Source organism: Malaya genurostris, chromosome 3 (genome assembly GCF_030247185.1).
Source record: "Malaya genurostris strain Urasoe2022 chromosome 3, Malgen_1.1, whole genome shotgun sequence".
Classification (NCBI taxonomy): Eukaryota; Metazoa; Arthropoda; class Insecta; order Diptera; family Culicidae; genus Malaya; species Malaya genurostris.
In genome coordinates, this window is record NC_080572.1 from 12,957,191 (window position 1) to 12,972,845 (window position 15,655).

The window sequence follows — 15,655 nt, forward strand, 5'->3', positions numbered from 1 at the left end:
CTAGTCCGAGTTGGAATATGAAATTCTTTCACGGTTTTTCTCTCTCGAAATAATATCGTTTGCAGAAAAACAACGACAGCCGTCGAGAGGCTCTATTTGTCAGTTCTTTCCAGTTTTCAAGCCTCAGGTCATATGATATATGATGATGATTTAATTAGTTGTTAACCTCTAGTCCAAAATATGTTTCATTAGATACTGTTATCAGTGGCGTATCGAGGAAATTTGCCACCTCCATTGTTGGTTTATTGAGCAAAAAAAGGGTGATCTCCTTCTCCGGAGAGATCGCTTATATGCACAAAACAAACAAAAAACAGAAGGTCTCAAGGATTGGTTTGCCGCCCCTTAAAAACGTTGCTCCCGGTGCAAATGTTCCCTTCGCCCCCAACATTGACAACATGGAACAAATTAAAGGCGTGTATAGAGCGCGATAGTGCGAACAAACAGATGAATACTTGACTGCTACCGGAGTGCACGGCGTTGGTAGCGATCGGTTGAACACTAGGGGTGTCCATTTATTTCGCAATATCTCCTCGCTTAATACAGCTGGTAAGGATCGAACCTGATAGGTGATCTTCGAAGATGGAAAGATCTCCGAGGTGCTTGTGCTGCTTCAACTGCTGTGACTAGCTGATATTCTGGATTCATGCGCGGTACAGATGGTGCAACTTCTAATGACGTAGACTGATCGGTAGGTACTACAACTGGAGGAGATTTTTTTGAGACGTGACTCCTTTTTGGTGTTTGCTGGTTTGTCTTGGATAAATTCCAGGATTGAAGCCAAATATCCAACGGTAACTGGTGTGTTAATAACCTTGGTAGCTTTGAAACAGGTGGTGTATCGTTATCAATGTTAATTTGGCTGCGCAATTGATTGATATGCGACCGAATCATGCGTCTATTGTCAACATAATCGTTGTAAAGTACGCCTCCGACTTACTTTAGAATCACTCCTGCTATCCATCTGCAGGAATTATTTGAATTAGTAGAATTTCAACTGTGAATAGCGTTCCCTCTAAAAAAAACCTAGTGGTGTAATGATGCCTTTCTCATATCAATCATACTGTCATATATAATACTGTGGTATTCTTCAAAATAATTTTCTTCGATTCTTAAAAGAATAACCGAAATCGGTTTGTTTGATCGTCTACTGATAAAAACTATCAATTGGAGAAGATTTGAGGTTGATTTAGAATTTTTTTAAAGGTTTTTCCCCTTTTCAGTGATGGTATAAAATTTTTAACACATTTTACCCTATATTTCCGGATCCGGAAGTAGGATCCGGATAAAATTCAGGAATTACGTATGGGATCACAGGACCTTTCATTTGAACCTAAGTTAACACCGGAACCGAAAGTCGGATCTAAAAAATATTCAGGAATTTTGTATGGGACTACAAGACCTTTCATATGAATCTAAGTTTATGAAAATCGGTTCAGCCATCTCCGGAAAAAGTTGGTGCACTTATTTTCACAATTTTTTGCACATTTTACCCCATTATTCCGGAACTGGAAGTCGGATCCAAGTAATATTCAGGAATTTTGTATGGGACTACAAGACCTTTCATTTGAGTCTAAGTTTGTGAAAATCAGTTCAGTCATCTCCGAGAAAAGTTAGTGAAAAAAAACGTTACACACACATACACACATACACAAACATGTTTGCGTACTTGCGAACTGAGTCGAATAGTAAATGACACTCGGCCCTCCGGTATATCATTTGTCACTCCTCAAGTGTTAGTTAAGAGAAAGAAGTCCTCCTCCAAATTACCAAAAAAGGCACCTAAGATCTCCGTGTAAAACCAACAAAGTCAAATTCAAAACTAACGACTGTGCCTCCTGGTTTATCAAATTCACAAAAAAATCCAGGAACTAGCACAACAAAGATGATAATCCAGCGTTTCACAGCCACCAACAAGTTTTTGAAGTTTTCGGAAATTGTAGAATGGGTTTTCGCAGCTGTCAATACTTCTGAACCCCCAAAGACCCTCATAACGACATTTCTTCTAAAAGCTAGAACTTTTTTGAAGCAGTTGTCAGCTCAATTGTTAATTTTCTCAGGCTTTGTAGTTTTTGATGGATACTTTATCATCCACCGCAAATAATTCAATCACTGTTCTGCAGTGGAATTGCCAAAACTTGGCTCAATAAATGTTTTATTACATAGTCAAAAATGTGATGTATTTGCTTTGTGCGAAATATGGCTTACATCATAGAGACTCTCCGTATGGCGTAATTTACACGGTAGTGACCATTTACCTATTATCATCTCAATTAGCAGTAGCAATCGCATTGCTACTGCAGTCAATATTCCATATGATTTGAGAAATGCTACCAAAGTAGTATCTCAAGTATCTTGTCTTCAATGAAAGAGTTCCTCCCACTTGAAGAATATGACTCGTTTGTTCTGGAGATTCTAGAGGATGGATGGAATTTTCTAATTCTGTCTTGTAACATTACCGCTCCTGGGTTGGAAAGAATTAAATTCAACTTGGCGAAGAATCTGCCCGACCTTGCAAAAAGACGTTTGTTGGAATTGTTCAACAAGTTTCTTGAGCAAAATATTGTTCCACCTGAGTTATCGCCATTCAAAAGCCGGGGAAACCAGCTTCCAATCACATCTCATTGCAATGTTGTCTTGCATCACAAAATTGTTCGAATAAATTATTCTTCTTTGTCGCTTTTGTCAGAGAAACGTATATATTTTTCAGATGACGATTTGGTAACAACCAGATATAGTTACATGGGTCTCCCGTAAGGCTCTTGTCTCAGTCTGCTCCTTTATAATTTCTACGTGAATAACATTGACAGCTGTCTAGTAACCCCATGCACACTAAGACAATTGGCAGACGATGACGTGGTTCCAGTTACTTGATTCAATGCTGTTAATCTGCAAAAAACTATTGCAAGATACCTTAGATAACTTGTACGTTTGGGCCCCAAATGCACGTGGGCTAGGTATCTGATAACGAAATGCCTACGAAGAATAAATTTCCTTCGAACAATAACTGCATCTTGGTGGGGTGCTCATCCGGAAGATCTAATAAAATTGTATCAGACAACTATACTTTCAGTGATGGAATATGGATCTCGTTTGCTTTCGTTCCGTTGCAAACTCCCATATTATCAAATTAGAGCGAATTCAGTACCGCTGTTTGCGAATTGCCGTAGACTGCATACATTCGACAAAAACAATGAGTCTTAAAGTTCTGGTGGGAGTTCTTCCATTGAAAAATCTATTTTGGGAGCTTTCGTCACGCCTGCTAATAATATGTGAGATACTGAATCCCTGGTTATTGATCACTTGGAATGGCTAGTCGAGCTTCAATCTTAAACAAGATTCATGACAGTATATTTCAATCATATGTCACAGGAAATCAACCCTTCAAGTTATATTCCTAACCGTGTCACATCCATGCAGCGCGAAGTGCGTGGAATCCCAGAACACCCACGCTCAATAGAAATCCCAAAAATATTTTTTGGTAAGTTCGGGCATATTGACCATGAGAAAATATTTTACACGGACGGATCACGAATTGAAGAGGCTACTGGATTTGGTATGTTCAACAATAATTCGTCTCATTTTAGCTTCAAGAACCTACATCTGTTCATGAGGCAGAGTTATCAGCAGTTAATTATAGCTTGAGTGTAATCGTCACATTATCACCAAACCATTATATCTCCTGCACAGATAGTCTGAGCGCAATTGTAACCATTCGCTCAAACATGTCTGGTAAGAATGAACCATTTTTGTTGGGCAAAATAAAGCAGTGCCTGAATGACATATTGCACAATAATTATCAAATCACTATAGTCTGGGTCCCGAATCATTGCTCCATTTCAGGCAATGAAAGGGTCGATATTTTAGCCAAATGAAAGCCTTTCAACGAATTCTATAGCGTGTCTCGTCAAAGAACACTTGTCAGCTGGCAAGCTTCTTGGGAAAGAGATGAACTAGGTCGGAGGATGCACTCAATTTTTCCTAAAATATGGACAAAGGCATGGTTCAGAGGGCTGGATGTGACTAGGGACTCCATTCGTGTGATATCCAGACTCATGTCCAATCACGTTAGATGCACATCTCCTTCGAATTGGACTTTCCGAGACTAATCATTGTGCTTGTGGCGAAGGTTATCGCGATATTGATCATGTTGTTTGGACATGCGTGGAGTATCGTGATGTCAGATCTCAACTAATAAATTCCTTGCGTACTCAAGGTAGACTATCCTATGTCCCAGTTCGCTACATTCATGCTTGTCGTGACCTTCCATACACGAAACTTCTTTATCATTTCATTAAGACCATTGAAGTTTCAATTTAAACTTTACTCTTCCATCAGTTCAACTAATAGCCAGATAGCTTACTGAGTAAAAGTGATGTACTGATACAAATAAACCAGAAATAGTTATAGGATCATTAACAGTATATACAAAAAATTTTCTTCCATGGAATTTATAATTAGTAAATCGTTTAAAAACAGTGTTTAGATCAAGATTGAGTATCGAAATACTAATATTTTAGTGAAGGAGACTATGTTTTATAAAATGCTAATGGTTTTGACTGGATTCGAAGTATATTAGGCTTAAAGTATTATGTATGGTGGATGCTACGGCGAAGAAAAACTAATGTATATTACCTTATGAAATAAACGTGTTTATGAAAAAAATTAATCATTATGCAACGAAAGACAGAATGGAAAATGCTAAATGTGGAGATGGGATTGCGAAAATTAAAAAGTATTCCTTAGATGATCTCCAGCTTCCTAACCTTATCCAACCCTGTTCTACCAACCTAACTATCATGCGATTTATTTAAACACATGTCTGAAGGCAGCTGGATTGAACAGAGTGTCATTACTTTTAGTTTGGTCGGATGAGTCCTTATACCGCAAAACAAAGCAATAGATATATTTTCCTTTTATCGACTGCCTGATAAAGATAGTTGATGCAATAAAATCTGAACTATGTTTCTATATTATTTTATATCGTATGTTGTGTCTGAACAGAATTTTGTTAACGATAAACCGAGCGCTTGTAGCCTAGGGGCATATTCAGCAGTGTTCTAGTTCTAAATGCACAATTTATGTCAGTTTTGAATTTCAAATCTGGCGGCCCCAGCAGCGTATTTCAAATAAAGAAAAATAAAACGGCAGCGTATGCCAGTTTTAAATTTAATAGAACTGTTCTAATAAATCAAACTAAACCTGTTTCAGTTCTATTATAGATCTTCTTTATAAAACTTCGAACGGCTGAATTTGCTTTAAAATTGTTCTTCAAGCTCTTAGCACAGAAAATAGTAATACAGGCTCGAACATGAATTGTGTGTAAAATTTGCTCATTTAGAGTGGCGAAAAATGCAGATGTCACAACGATTGACACTATTTTGGGTGTCGCTTTCACACGAGAAACTATTTTAGGTGCTACATTCACGTCACTCCAGTCATAAAAGTTTTACTGTTGGTTAAAATCATATTTTTTTTATTTCGATTGAATTCGCGTGTCATTTTACCGACGTGGAAATAAAGTTGTCTTAAAATTGTTCTAGTTGGAATATTTCTATCAGGTGTACAACTTTGCTTCCGCCGTTTTCCGATAGGTGACTGTACCGGCTGAGGCTGGTCAAAATACATGGATGATAATGCCTTTAAAGTGAGTGTGTACAGTGTCTAACGAATTGTCATCGCTGTTTCAGTGACAGTTGTTCTTGTTTTCGTATTATTCACGCTCAAAAATGTCTGTTTATGTGCCCAATTCTCGCCATTTGCGGAAAGGTTTACTTTTTTGTTACGATTCGAAAAAACCTGTTTTAATCCACCTAGTGGTGTAATGATGCCTTTCTCATATCAATCATACTATCATATATAATACTGTGGTATTCTTCAAAATAATTTTCTTCGATTCTTAAAAGAATAACCGAAATCGGTTTGTTTGATCATCTACTGATAAAAACTATCAATTGGAGAAGATTTGAGGTCGATTTAGAAAACTTTTTACGGTTTTTAGCCCTTTTCAGTGATAGTATAAAATTTTTAACACACTTTACCCTATATTTCCGGATCCGGGAGTCGGGTCAGGATGAAATGTGATAATCGGTTCAGCCATCTCCGAGAAAAGTTAGTGCAAAAAAACGTTACATACACACATACGCACATACACACACATACACACACACGCACACGCACATACGCACACACACACACAGACATTTTGCGTACTCGAAGAACGAGTAAAAAATCGTGTCAAGAGTGGTTTCAACGTTTTAAAAATGGTGATTTCGATGTCGAAGACAAACATGGTGGTGAAAGAGAAAACAACCTTCAAAGATGAACAACTAGAAGCATTGCTTGATGAAGATTCGTGCCAAACCCAAGAAGAGCTTGCCGATTCGTTGGAAATGAGTCGTAAGCCATTTCAAAACATCTCAAGGCCCTGGGCATGATTCAGAAAGAAGTCGCGCGCTAAAGAAAAGCGGCCACAATATCAAGAGCGACATGACAAAGTCATCCTCCAACAAGTGGTCCAACAAAGTGGTCAAAAAGCACCTGGAAACTATGGAATGGGAAGTCTTGCCTCACCCGCCGTATTCCCCAGATATCGCCCCTTCTGACTTTCTGGGAATTTTGATATAAGTCCCAGAAAGTGGACTTAAAAAAATTTTTTTTTAGATGACACTTAGTTTTTTAGATTAGCATTACTCTTCTCATACAAATAGGCAACGCAAATGTCAAGCGCTTGGTTGGAGAATGATGCCTACTATGTGATATAAACGCTGAAGAATGCTTTTCCGAACTACTCGAATCAATCTGAATCAATTGGTGTCAAAAATGAGCCCAAATTGGTGTCACAAATTATTTAATAAAAATATAAAAAATATTTTTATGAGACTGTTTTGAAGAAAGAGAAAAACATTATCACACCACTAGTTGGATTAAGGAGTAAGGTCTAACACTTTTGAAAAATCATTTTTTTTCTTTGCATTTTCTTATAGTAAAACATTTCAAGAATATTCTGTGAAATTTCCAAGCCTATCGGAATAAAACTTAGCAAGTTATGGTCCTTCATCTTTGCATATCTCATACTGCGAAGAAGTAAGAGCTCGGCAAACTTGACGAAACATTCTTGAAATGTTTCATTATAACAAATTATAGAAGAAAAAATATAATTTCTTGAAAATATTAGACCCTACGGACTCCATTGAGTAATAAATTCTTTCCATTGATTTTATAGACAAAAAACTTTAATCGCGTTTTTCTTGAAAGCAGGTTTTGAAAGTCCGTGTCCATCGTCATTCAAAAACTACTGCACCAATTTTTTTCAAATTTTGCACACACTTTGCACATATAAAAAACCAGACCCCAACGTTTTCCTTTTCGTTGTTTGTTGCTTTGGGGAGGTTTTACAGCTACAAAATGGCGGATTTTTTCGTGAAAAATCGTAGTTTTGACTTTGAACCACCATCATAAATTCAAAAAAATTAGAACAAATCAAACATAAACGTTGGGGTCTTTTACTCTATCTATGCTGCTTTGATTTGTTCACTTCTGATTACTCTGCGCTGAGATACAGTGGACACCGCATATCATGATTTTTAAGAAGCGTTCTCAAAAATACCTCTTCATCGTATTATTTCTCAATATTTTTCCACAAAAAAAATACAAAATGTTGTTCGTATGATGCTTTTTATCATGCAAAACATTTGAATCTATTTTGTTGAACGATAACTCTGAAAAAAAAATAAACGCAAAAATGATGATTTTTGTCATCATTTAGACCTTAAGGCGTGCATTCTTGGGTTCAAATCAAGATCTTGGTTTCCTTTCTCGGTACCGCCGATCGTACCAAACCATGTGTTAGAAAATAATATAATTGTGAATAAATGTGTCTTATAACCAAAAACATAAGTTTAAATACTGATTCATAAAGAAATGCAATATTCAAAATGTAATGTTATTGTGAGTTAAATGCGACTAAAGATATCTTGTTAGTAATGTGTATAGAAAGAAAAATGTGTTTGGTTCTACTTCTGACTGAATAATTCAGATTTGATTCGGTTGATCTCAAAGTAGTTTGCATGCGTGTGTGATGTATGTGTAGCCATATGTGCTTAAAGGTTTAAAGTGTTTTCATTTTTTCAAATGTCAGCCTCAATTGAGTGTAACCAAGCTCATACGAGTGCCATGAGTTCCCATGACTATGATGAGTGCCAAGCATTCCAGGTGCGAATCTCGAAGAAGAGCAAAAATTCAAATCCTCGTTTCCGGTCAGTACCTGAAATCGGCCATGGGTTCCTGACCAAATTCCTGAGCTTCATGGAATTTCCGTGTAAATCCTTGACTGTCCGTCAGCTCCACCGAGCTTCTATAAACGTCATCGGTATCGGCAACAAGTTCCCCTGAGAATGTGTCAACAAATGTTTGCGAGTTGCGCTGAGCTCTTGGCGGCAAGGCAAGCAAGAAGGTCATTTTGCCGTAATAAGGGATAAACAAAGATGCAAGAAAGCAAGAAGGCAAGAGGCGAAGAAGAAGGTAAGACGGATATTCATTATACCAAAACGAAAACCGTGGCAACCGTTGATTGATATAATTTTGGTATTTTCAGTTTCTCGGAGTCTTCGTTGTTCTACTGATAATGCATTCGTTCAATTCCGGTTCAATACTTCGCAATCAGTTCAATATTCGTTTCCTAATTGAAATTTATTGTAAACGTCAATAAATTATACTCACTGCGTCACTCGAGCAGGTTCCGCTTCGTCGTCTTGTTCTGGTTCCGCTTCCACCTCATCGCTGGGCGCCTCCGTGACGGAGCTGTTCTGGCTTACAAAGGCACCCCGATTGAGATCGTTCCGTCGAGTGCGGGACGGGGTTCCTGTCGATGCAAATGAAAAATCAAATTATAGTGGTTCAATGGGGAGTAAAAAATATCAGTTTCCGTTCAGAGGAAAAGGATAATGGAAGCTGCATTATGAGGAATGCTTGTAAAATTTCCATTCGATTAGATTACAATAATGCACATAATTGAAGTGTATATTAATGACATTTGTCTAGTCCGAATCACAGTATTAATAGTATATATAGATTCATAATTTTTCTCATGGAATCTCTGATTCTGTTTAGTCTAAAGATTTTCCTAATATGATGTTTCCCTACAACGAATCGAATGATGATAGTCAGAATGATCGCAAGAAACAGTATTATTTTAAATCATCTACTTATAGAACTATTTAGAAATTTTATTTTCTGCTGATGATATACTACTCGATACATGTTAGTTCATTGAAATAAAATTTTGTTCACAATCCCTATATTTATCGAAAGAGATGGGTTTGTTTTTCGATATATCGAAAGGTGCGTAATCTCGTAAGTTGTGTGCAAGTAGTGCTGTTCAATCAGATTTATCTTTGTGTAGTTTACCATCACATCCATAGTTTGGCAGGAAAATTTCTGCAGATAGGTTTTAAGTACCTTCTCTGAGGTAGGGGAAAATCCGCAGCATTGGGCCAGCGTATTAGGGATGGTACTCGGAAGGTGAAGTATCGATACTTAGGGTATCGGGATGCCAAAATTTTGCTAATTGATACAAGGTATCAAAAGGGAATTAAAAAGGGAACCTGTAAGTATCAATTGATACTTGCGAAGCAATCATTTCGAAATAAAATAAAATTGTCGACTGTGGCATAATTTTATGATGTACAGAAAGGTTTTTCCATAAATTTGTTGTGCCACTAGACGCATATTTATTGCCACACAGATTGCACTTCGCCTTTCGTGACTTTTGGTCCACGTAAAAGAATTTCCGCAAGCCACTTTGTGTTGGATGATTTCTCATTTCACTTATTTCTCAAAAGTTTTCATGTCATAGTCTTTATGTCGATACACGGATACTACACTAAAAGCCAATTCCTATTGAACATTTAGGAGTTTTGTTGGTTTGTGAAAAAGCACATATTTTGTTTCTATTTATTCGGCTCATCAGTGCTAAGCTTGCGATTTAAACTGAACTACTAAGCGCGAGATGGCAGTTCAATTTGAAATGCTTCAAGCTCTGATGAGCTGAAGGTAAAACGCAAAGAAATAGAAACGATTCCTATTGTTATTGCGACGAGACCAGGAACGGACGGAGCGGAAGCACCAGGCTCGCGCATGTCGTGGGCTAGCCGTCGTTAAAATTCGTACTCGATAATCACGCGTCGTCCCTGACAGGCACACTGACAGAGAGTTCAATGAGTGTGAAACATTGAAATGATTGAATCTTCTGAGAGTATGGCCTTTATGTGCGTGTTGGTCTTTGCTTACTTCACTATTTTTCAGTGCATTTGTGGGACGAAGCGAGGTTGTCGAGAACGAATTTCAACGACGGCTAGTTCACGTCATACCAATCCATGGACGAGCCTGGCGCTTTGTCGAATCCGAAGAAACAAAAATTTTCCATTGGGGATGGATATAGCAAGATGGGTTAGTCGATGCCATTCACTCAGTCCACCTGTGTTCGATTCCCAACCCCGCGCATAGCATTAGAAAGTTTTTCTGGCCCGAAGAGGTAAATGACCTTAAGGTTAAAGCCTCTATAATTGAAATAAAAAAATATCCGTCGTAATGGGAATTGACTTTAATCCGTTACGATACTGTAAGTCTCGAGACCAAAAGTATCGATGGTAACAGTATCGCCCCGATGCGATATCGATACCAAAAATACCCGATTCTTGAAAGAAAGTATCGATACCTCAAAGTATCGACTCGGAATCGGACATCCCTACAGCGTATGTCTTGGGCTACTCGTGTTTTATCGAAAAGTATTGAAACATTTTTTTTTGAACTTTATATAATAGATAAAGTAAGCAATTTCTATGACCTTCATCAAAATAACGGATTTTTTAAGAAGGTTTGTTTTTTCCAATAGGGATTACTCTATTGTCTGAAAGTTGTTTTGACAGTGTAAAGTGACGTCTCTACTCAGTATTGTTTGGAAAATCGTCATGAATAGGTTAACTCCAGAACAACGCTTCCAACTCGAGGAAATTTATGTTCAAAATTAGTGTTCAATTGAAAATCAGTGTTCAATTGAAGCGCAAAATTCTAATCAGTGATGAGGTGCATATTTGTTTGAATGGATACGTCAACATGCAAAATTGCCGTATTTGGAGCATAACGTTCACACACCGTTCATGAATTACTGATGCTTCTCGATGAATGTATGGTTTGGTGCGGTCTAAGGGCGGGTGTATTCATAGGTCCTTATTTCTTTAAAAATAAGGAAGGACGACGCGTTACCGTGAATGGAAATTGATACAAAACCGTGATCAATGAGTGTTTGTTGCCAAATTTTCATGATATAGATGTGATCGAAATGTGGTTTCAACAGGATGGTGCCACTTGTCATACTGCTGCCGAAACAATCGACTGATTGAAAGAACATTTCCACGACATTATTTCGAGAAATGGAGTGATGAATTAACCTACTTGAAGTTATTGGTTTATTGGGGATAAACCAGACTCGACTGTTGCTTTGGAAACCAATATTCAACGTATCATTGCTGAAATTCGCCTTCAAATACTTGAAGAATAATTGTGGCGGCCATATGCCCGAAATCAAAGCCACAAATCTCCAAATTACTAGAGGAACGTGCCACTTGAGCCAATTAGTTCTGATTTCAGATACGCTTTGCACAACTTTTGCCCACTTTCGCGCAGCTTCTTGATCTTCTTAAAATACGTCAATTAACGAATCGATGCCATTTTCCAATTCTTCGTATGAAAAGAACAGTTTTCCGGTAAGGTTCTGTGTTAGCAATCGGATCACATAAAAATCCGAAAAAGCTATAACTAAGCTAAACATGGCGGGTGAGGACGTCGCTCAAATGCATCAACTGCCGGCGGCAGAGCCCCCTTCGATTGTTTTCAGTCGGAACTAAGCAACACAAAATATAGGATACTCCAGGTCCCACCAAATGCATAGCACCATCTTGGAAATGTAGATACGGAGATTCGATGATTATGAACAATCTCATCTAAACAAAGTTATTCACTCATTTGCATTTGACAACTTTGTCAATGAATGGTCTATTTTTTCGAAAGTGGCCATTGTCTTGCTTTACAATCTGCCAAAATTGTCACTTTTGAAATTTCCTAAACCATTAACTTTACGTCTGCTCAGCGGTTTATGTTAAACCGTTAGGTGGCGCTAGCAGTTCAACAAAAACTGCTGATGCACTTATGAGCTGAAAGCGAAACGTAAAAAATGAGAAATTTAAAAGGTTTGTTTTAGTAATGTTACAAGATAGATCAGTCATGAACTTGCTCTAAGTTCTTATCAGTATCTAACGGGAAAACAGATTCGAAAAAGACTGAGGAATGAATGAAGATTGCGAAAACCGTATCTTTTCCTATCCCGGGAAACCGTTTTACCAATTAAACTACCCTGCTTGTACAATACATGCAGAATAAACCTTGAACAGAAGAACTGAACATGTTCATATCTTGCAATCTCAGTTAAAATTTGTATATACAAAGGTTTCATTGGAAGTACCATGAGTCGTCGCCGGCTGGCCTAACCAGTTTCCGTTTGACCCGATTTATACTTTTTTTTTATTTTGGTAGCAAACGCCATGTCTATTACTGGTATCTTGTTGGGGTGCCACCCATCCGTCAGACTAGACAAAATGTGCCATCGCTTGGCATGGAAACCGCACATTTGCGTGTTTTCCCACACGGAAGGGAAGTAAGCTACTTATTCCGGGTGGATGGGAGGAATGTGATATGCCCACCGCTCACACACACAAAATACATCCACCCACAGCAGGGCGCTAGCTTGAGGCTCGTACCTTTGCTAGAACTGAGGCGACTGCTACCTCACAATAAATTATCGACTTTTCGTGTGAATATGCAATAAAGGTGGAAAATTTGGAGGAAAACGTATGTTCACGAGCGGGGAAAACCAGTTGTTGTTTTGAATTTCTAACCTGTGATTCAAACGGAAATGGTCGGTTATTTCTTGGTCCTTTGTGGCGAAAAAAACGAGTTTGTAGGTTTGTTAATGAATTTGCATATCACAAACGCCGGTCGGTTTTTGCTTCCACAATTAAATGAAGATATTATGCAAGGAATGGGCGAGTCACTGACCTTATCAGGTTGATCGCTAGGTAAATGTTTAATTTTTTCTCTGTTAAGAACATAAAAATTCAGCATCAAAACTGCACATGTTCCTCACACTAATATTATATCGGATTGAAAACCTTAGATTAAACATTTTTTATTCCTGGCACTCGAATGGGTCGAGTAATTGCAGGTAAATATTTTCTCATCTTCTCGATACTAGTTTACAAGTTCAAGAAAAAGGGATATCATTGAAGCAAGACGCGAAATCCCCTTCACTCACATTTTCCAATTCCATTTCAGTACCGTCGATGAAGGAATTCATGTTTGTATGAATAGCGATATCTCTTTACACTTCTAAACTGAGAGCAACCGAAGAATAATATGTTTTATCCTTTGCGATCGAAGCGACATGCCAATGTTCCCTTGCTACCAAACGTTTTATCCTTCTTCCCAGCCAGCATCAGCAGGTCGCTTTTATCCGCTCTAGAGAATCTATGTCTGATGGTATTCAATAGTAGGGGAAGCGCTCCTGTTGGTGTCAAAACGCCCGTATTCAAGACTTTTCTAAACAAAAGTTTCATCACTAACACTATTTTTTCGTAAGATCTTTCTTCTAGGTAAGTTTGGCAGTTGTTTGCTGGAAAATATGAAAAAAACTGAAAATATCATTAGGTAGCTTTTCGATGTAAGGTTTTGCTTAGACTAAACAATCAGTTTCACCTAAAAAATGTCTAATGGTCGGTTGCTACTTAGTAATTAACTTTGAGCAGTGCTAATGTCTCTATTTACAGTATACAAATCTAGAGGAACAATTCCATTTCTTTGATATGCGAATTTTCGCATAACAATCACTCAACGGGCATTATGCCCCACCTTCGATTCAACAGTATGCATCGAGTTAAAATATTGGTTTAAAGATTTATAACGGTTTTTAAAACAAAAATGTAGCAATGTTGGTTTCCTGTTGTAATGGATTATGCAAATGATTTCTGATGCAAAGAATATCTTCTTTATGTGCTTTTCTTCTATATCGACATTTCAAGGGGCATATTGCATCATTATTGTGGGACATTCCACTGATTTGTTGTGGTGCATATTATACGGTTGACGGGGCATTATGCCTACGACAAGCGAAAAAACTGAGAGTGTGGTCGTTTCGGAAAATGTGTTTGTATCTGTGTTAATTATCATCACTTCTACCGGAATCGTTGGAAATTATGTTTCTCAGGCGTATTGAAAAGAAATACCTACATTCTGGATGAAAATATATCAGTGCATTTAGAAATATCTCAATGTTTTCTTAAGGGGGACATACTATAACACTTTCCTCTAAATGCGGTGAAATTGTTTATCAAAAATTTGATCAAACTGGAATTTCGTACAAATATTTTTTCTTTTGAATAGTAGTGAGGCATTTTTGTGAAACCAGTTTTTACTTCGTTTGTTTAATTCACGGTCCCAGACGAGCACGAAGACACAATGCCCTAACAACGCTCGGCATTCAAATTTCACTCAAAAATTAAAGACAAAGTCGATGGATTGCGACCTTCTACGCTTGGTTGGGTGTGGTTAGCAACTTTTCCGTAAAAAATCAACACGATGCAGAAAATCAACTTGATTAATTAAAAATTAATTTATATTCAGCCGTTACAAGAGTTTAAAATACTTTTGGTTACCTAGTACCGGTAGGCTATGCAATCACTGTTAAATCCGAATCTTCAACTGAATGTTTCATACCACTCGATTCAGTTTGTCAGAATCGCAAAATGTATGTGTCTGCAAATGATGTAAATACTTCATCAACACGTGTAGTATTTCGCGGTTCGAAATATTCGACTGATGAACGTATGTCTGTAGATCGAAGATGACATCAAAAGGAGAGCAAGTGCGAAAAGCAATTTCGTGCGGTCGCAATGAAAATCCGGATCTGACAGTAAGAAAACTTGCAAAAAGCCTGCAAGCATTGTCCATAACGTTCTTAGGCTGAAATGTAGCGGAATGCTCGCGTTGCGCTTTTGATCAATTATTTAAAAACTACACCGATTTTAGAAAAACTAAAAATACTTAAATTTTCGCAATTAAACTTATCACAACTAAGTATTCTTAGGATTTTGAAATTTTGCTTTGCTGAGCCGCCATTGGTTTTTGAAATGTGTAAACGATTACTGTTCCGTTCCACGGAGATGGTTTTCGAGATGAAAAGTAGTGTTTGAAGAAAAATTTCATAAAGAATCTAAAAATGCAACGCAAAATTATGAAACTTTAGCCAAAACAACCAAAATTTGAGTAAGTAAATAAACGTTTCCGCATATTTTTATTGTTTGCGCGCTGCTGTTTCGTATTGAGATGGTGTGAAAAATGCATGGTAGGCACGGTGGCATTTTATCATGATCAAAGACTATGACCCTTATTATCGGTGTCACTACACGGTGAAACCAAGTGAAGTGACTGTGACCCTTATTATGGGTATCATTTCACGGTGGACATCAAGTGAAGTGAATGTAGGTCCTTATTACGGAAGTCGCTTCAGAGACAAAAGTAATTACTTGGATGAACTTGATGCCATTAT

At 37.6% G+C, this 15,655-nt stretch overlaps 1 protein-coding gene across 3 annotated transcripts in view; it reads right to left on the reverse strand.

The window, feature by feature from the left end:
• The window catches only part of LOC131436889 (potassium voltage-gated channel subfamily KQT member 1-like), a 444,267-nt gene that overhangs the window by 14,347 nt on the left and 414,265 nt on the right, over nt 1–15,655 (reverse strand). For all 3 annotated transcript variants that reach the window (XM_058605862.1, XM_058605860.1, XM_058605861.1), the window contains one exon: nt 8,719–8,860. In XM_058605862.1, coding sequence (XP_058461845.1) covers nt 8,719–8,860 — 142 coding nt within the window. The remainder of the gene's footprint in view (nt 1–8,718; nt 8,861–15,655) is intronic.